This window comes from Rhinoraja longicauda, unplaced genomic scaffold, assembly GCF_053455715.1.
Source record: "Rhinoraja longicauda isolate Sanriku21f unplaced genomic scaffold, sRhiLon1.1 Scf003040, whole genome shotgun sequence".
Lineage (NCBI taxonomy): Eukaryota > Metazoa > Chordata > Chondrichthyes > Rajiformes > Arhynchobatidae > Rhinoraja > Rhinoraja longicauda.
This window is the reverse complement of record NW_027604252.1, coordinates 1-5,000: the sequence shown is the minus strand read 5'-3', so window position 1 is coordinate 5,000 and position 5,000 is coordinate 1. Positions and strand designations below refer to the sequence as shown.

The following is a 5,000-nucleotide window of genomic DNA, read 5'->3' as shown; positions in this document are numbered from 1 at the left end:
AACTTGCATGGTGAAGAGAAGTTAGTGCCACCCATCCAAGTGAGACCCCAGGTGGAAATAGTTTCATCAACAGAAGCAACCCAAACCCACGAAACAAGCAAGAAAACACCTAGAAACACTCTCTGGTCTGGGCACCTGTCAAAAGGTGATCAAGTCCAGATGCCCCAAAAAACTGATACCTGAAGATGTAAAAACAAAATATGTCTGAATGTCTGAAACATGGAAAAACCATGAAAATGCTTTAAAACTATTAAAACAATTTAGACACTATTAATAAGTCAAACGACAGTACTGAAAATATGTATCCATCATAATAAATAAGGAGGTAGTCACAAAATGCTGGAGTAACTCAACGGGCCAGGCAGCATCTCTGGAGAGAAGGAATGGGTAACATTTCGGGTCGAGTTCCTATTTCTATTTTCACTGTCCTCCTGATTATTAATTTTACTGTTTGTATGCCTCATTGTCACGTTCCCTTCAGCCAACAATCAACCATTCTACATTTCCTTCATCATCGTCTGCTTTGATCTGTTGCTTTCACACCTTACCCTTCTGTATCTCTAGTTTTCCTCTCCCCTGACTCTCAGCCTGAAGGTCACCCATTCTTTCTCTCCAGAGATGTTGCCTGACCCGCTAAGTTACTCTAGCATTTTGTATCTACGGTATAAACCAGCATCTGCAGTTCTTTCCCACACAATTAACTAAAGACTTCTCCCTGTGTTCGGTGTAACCTTGTGCTTGGCTGTTTGAGTAGATTCCATGTTGACAGGTTTTGCCAACCCATTCATTCTCTGTTCTGGCTTCAATCAGAGATCTAACAGTTGAGTGCAGCCCTCAACATTAACACCAACACGATCGGATTTTGCCAGCTTTACCTTGCACTAAACGTTATTTCCTTATCATGTATCACTGTAAATGCCTCGATTATAATCATGTATTGTCTTTCCGTTGACTGGTCAGCACGCAACAAAGGTTTTCCACTGTATCTCGGTACACGTGACAATAAACTAAACTGCACTGAAACTGAAACCCTGGCCAGTAGCAAGTGCTCGAGAGGAAATGCATGTCACAATTCGTTCCACTTCCATAACAGAGAAATACATTTAACAAAAGGAGAATGCAATTGGAAAATAAAAAGATGTGGCATAGACAGTAGTTAGGGCTGAGGTTGAGAGGTGTAAATGGAACAAGAAGTTGCTTTTGATGTAGAAAAACTCCAATATTTGCTTCAAACCAGCATCACTAAAAAGAAAGTTACACTGCCATTTTGACAAATCTTGAGAAATACAAATAAGTTAGGTTTAAATGGACTATGCTCTTGTGTTGTAGGACACGGGGGAATAAATCAACTCGGAGGCATGTTTGTGAATGGAAGACCGCTTCCCGACGTGGTGAGGCAGAGGATTGTCGACCTTGCACACCAAGGCGTGCGACCTTGTGACATCTCTCGGCAGCTCAGGGTCAGTCACGGGTGTGTCAGCAAAATCCTCGGCAGGTAGGAGACAAAGCTCAGAGCAAACGCTGCCCCTCGGTGAAATGACAAATGCAGATGCCGGGAATCTGGACAGAAAATGCTGGAAATACTCAGCAGATCAGGTCGCATCTGTGGAGAGAGGAACAGGGTTAATGTTCCACGGAGGTCCATCTGATGAAATATTAACTGGTTTTCCTTCTGCTGATGTTGCCTGACCTGCTGATCTGAATTTCCTGCAGCAGTGGTTTCTGAAAGCAAGCATTCAGGAGTAGCAAGTAGTTGGGAAAACAAACACTATATTGTCCATCAGTGAAGGGGATTTATGTACAGGAACAGGGGTGTACTGCTGCAGCTGTACAGGGACTTGATGGGCTGTTCATGCCTTGGGTGCAAGGTTCATGCCTTGGTGCAAGGTTCATGCTTTGATGGGCTGTTTGTGCCTTGGTGGGAAGTTCATGTCTTGGTGGGAAGTTCATGCTTTGATGGGAAGTTCATGTCTTGGTGGGAAGTTCATGCCTTGGTTAGGGTTCCTGGGATGGCAGGACTGATGTATGTGGGGAGATTGGATTGGGTAGACCCACACTTACTGGAGTGTAGAAGAATGAGAGAGAATCTGACAGAAACCCATGAAAGTTTAACAGGAATAGGCAAGACAGTTAAGAAGGTTAAATCGTTGGGTATTAATAGTGAGGTTGCAAGATGGATTCAACAATGGCTGAATGGGAGATACCAGAGGGTAACGGTTGACAATTGTATGTCAGGTTGGAGGCCAGTGTCTAGTGGAGTGCCCCAAGGATCTGTGTTGGGTCCACTGTTGTTTGTCATTTACATTAATGATCTGGATGATGGTGTGGCAAATTGGATTAGTAAATATGCAGATGATACTAAGATAGGTGGAGTAGTTGATAGTGAGGTAGATTTTCAAAGTCTACAGAGAGACTTGGGCCTTTTGGAAGGGTGGGCTGAAAGATGGCAGATGGAGTTTAATGCTGATAAGTGTGAGGTGCTGCATTTTGGTAGGACAAATCAAAATAGGACGTACAGGGTAAATGGTAGGGAATTGAGGAATGCAGTGGAACAGAGGGATCTGGGAATAACTGTGCATTGTTCCCTGAAGGTGGAATCTCATGTGGATAGGGTGGTGAAGAAGGCGTTTGGTATGCTTGCCTTTATAAATCAGAGCATCGAGTATAGAAGTTGGGATGTAATGTTGAAATTGTACAGGGCATTGGTGAGGCCAAATCTGGAGTATGGTGTGCAGTTCTGGTCGCCAAATTATAGGAAGGATGTCGACAAAATGGAGAGGGTACAGAGGAGATTTACTAGAATGTTGCCTGGGTTTCAGCACTTAGGCTACAGAGAGAGGTTGAACAGGTTGGGTCTTTATTCTTTGGAGCGTAGAAGGTTGAGGGGGGACTTGATAGAGGTTTTTTAAATTTTGAGAGGGACGGACAGAGTTGACATGGGTAGGCTTTTCCCTTTGAGAGTGGGGAAGATTCCAACAAGGGGACATAGCTTCAGAATTGAGGGACAAAGGTTTAGGGGTAACATGAGGGGGAACTTCTTTACTCAGAGGGTTGTGGCTGTATGGAATGGGCTTCCGGTGGAAGTGGTGGAGGCTGGCTCGATTTTATTATTTAAGAGTAAATTGGATAGGTATATGGATAGGAGGGGATTGGAGGGTTATGGTCTGAGTGCAGGTAGATGAGACTAGGTCAGGGAGAATGGTCGGCGTGGACTGGTAGGGCCGGACAGGCCTGTTTCCATGCTGTAGTTGTTATATGTTATATATGTTATACAGGAAGGATGTACACACTGACTGTAGAGTCCAGAACCAAGGATTACAGTCTCATAGATAGACACAAAAAGCTGGAGTAACTCAGCGGGACAGGCAGTATCTCAGGAGACAAGGAATGGGTGATGTTTCGGGTTGAGACCCTTCCTCAGACTGAGAGTCAGGGGCGAGGGAGACACAGAGATATGGAGGGGTAAAGTGTGACAATGAGAGGGCAATATTTCAGGTCCAGACAAGGTCCCCTTCAGTTATTCCACACAAGCTGAATTAATCTGCTTTCCAGTTAGATTCACTTGCCTTGTTTTGCTGAAGACGAGGGAAGGAAAGAACTAAGTTGAACCATTGCTGAGAGATTATCACAAAATGCTGGAGTAACTCAGCAGGTCAGGCAGCATCTAGGAGAGGGGGAATGGGTGACGTTTCGGGTCGAGACCCTTCTTCAGACTGATTGCTGGGAGATTATCACAGCATGTACATGGAGGCCCACTGAAACAGGCTGCAAGCCAGACGTGAAGGGAAACAACATACCAATGCCTCTACTATCAGTATTGTTTTATGATAAGAGGAAAGATTTGTGGACCTTTTTGTTTCTGATAATTATGGGGATGTCAACATTTCTGCAGGTGTGAAGTACAACAGAGGACTGGCAACTCTTTCTCAAGCAAAGGAAATCTGTCAACACTAGTTTACTGCTTCCAGATCCATGCACAAGCTAACATTGTAACATAGAAACACAGAAAATAGGTGCAGGAGTAGGCCATTCGGCCCCTCGAGCCAGTGACTTGGCCTCCACTGCCTTCTGCAAGTGAGAATTCCACAGATCGACAACTCTCTGGGTGAAAACCACACATTCACAACTCTCTGGGTGAAAACCACAGACTGACATCTCTCTGGGTGAAAACCACAGACTCACGTCGCTCTGGGTGAAAACCACAGACTCACGTCTCTCTGGGTGAATTCACAACTCTCTCTCTTGTCACAGGTACTATGAAACGGGCAGCATTATGCCGGGGGTCATCGGGGGCTCGAAGCCAAAGGTTGCCACGCCAACAGTGGTGGAGAAGATAGCCGAGTACAAGCGGCAGAACCCGACAATGTTTGCGTGGGAAATCCGGGACAGGCTGCTCGCTGAGGGAGTGTGTAATAATGACACCGTGCCCAGCGTCAGCTCCATTAACAGGTACGCGCTGCAAGCTGTTACACCAGTGCATATCTCTGTTTAACAGGAACGTGTTGCAGGCTGTTATTCTAGTGCATGTCTCTGTTTAACAGGTACGCGCTGCAACCTGTTACTCCAGTGCATGTCTCTGTTTAACTTGTCTGCATTGCAACCTGTTACTCCAGTGCATGTCTCTGTTTTCCCGATAAAGGTTGCATTTTGGCTACTGAAGGACATCAGAACTATGGAACATAATATTTGTCCGTTCAAGGACACAGAGTTAATATCAATGAATCATTCAAGGCAGCAGAGTAAAACTATACACTACACTGCACTCCCAAATCAAATACTGTCAATGATGGATACAAAATGAAGTCCTCAATGGATGAAAACCTTCTAAATGTCCTTGCTTATTATTCATCCTGTTAAAAACTGAATTGGACTTAGTTGCACACTGACATTTACCACCCAGACATGGTGCCCATGGGTTCGACACCAGCAACAGTTCTTCAGTACTGGGAAGAGATGAACTGGAAAATGATGGTGCTAGAAAGATTTATTCTGACAAATTT

At 44.7% G+C, this 5,000-nt stretch overlaps 1 protein-coding gene across 1 annotated transcript; it reads left to right on the top strand.

Moving 5' to 3' along the window:
- Positions 1-1,329: 1,329 nt before the first annotated feature.
- Positions 1,330-4,584, top strand: LOC144591903 (paired box protein Pax-2a-like; the record flags this gene model as incomplete). Its single annotated transcript, XM_078395908.1, has 3 exons — positions 1,330-1,495; positions 4,252-4,449; positions 4,542-4,584. Coding segments are annotated over 3 exons (407 nt in total), but the record flags the coding sequence as incomplete, so codon positions are not given.
- Between the last annotated feature and the right edge of the window lie 416 nt (positions 4,585-5,000).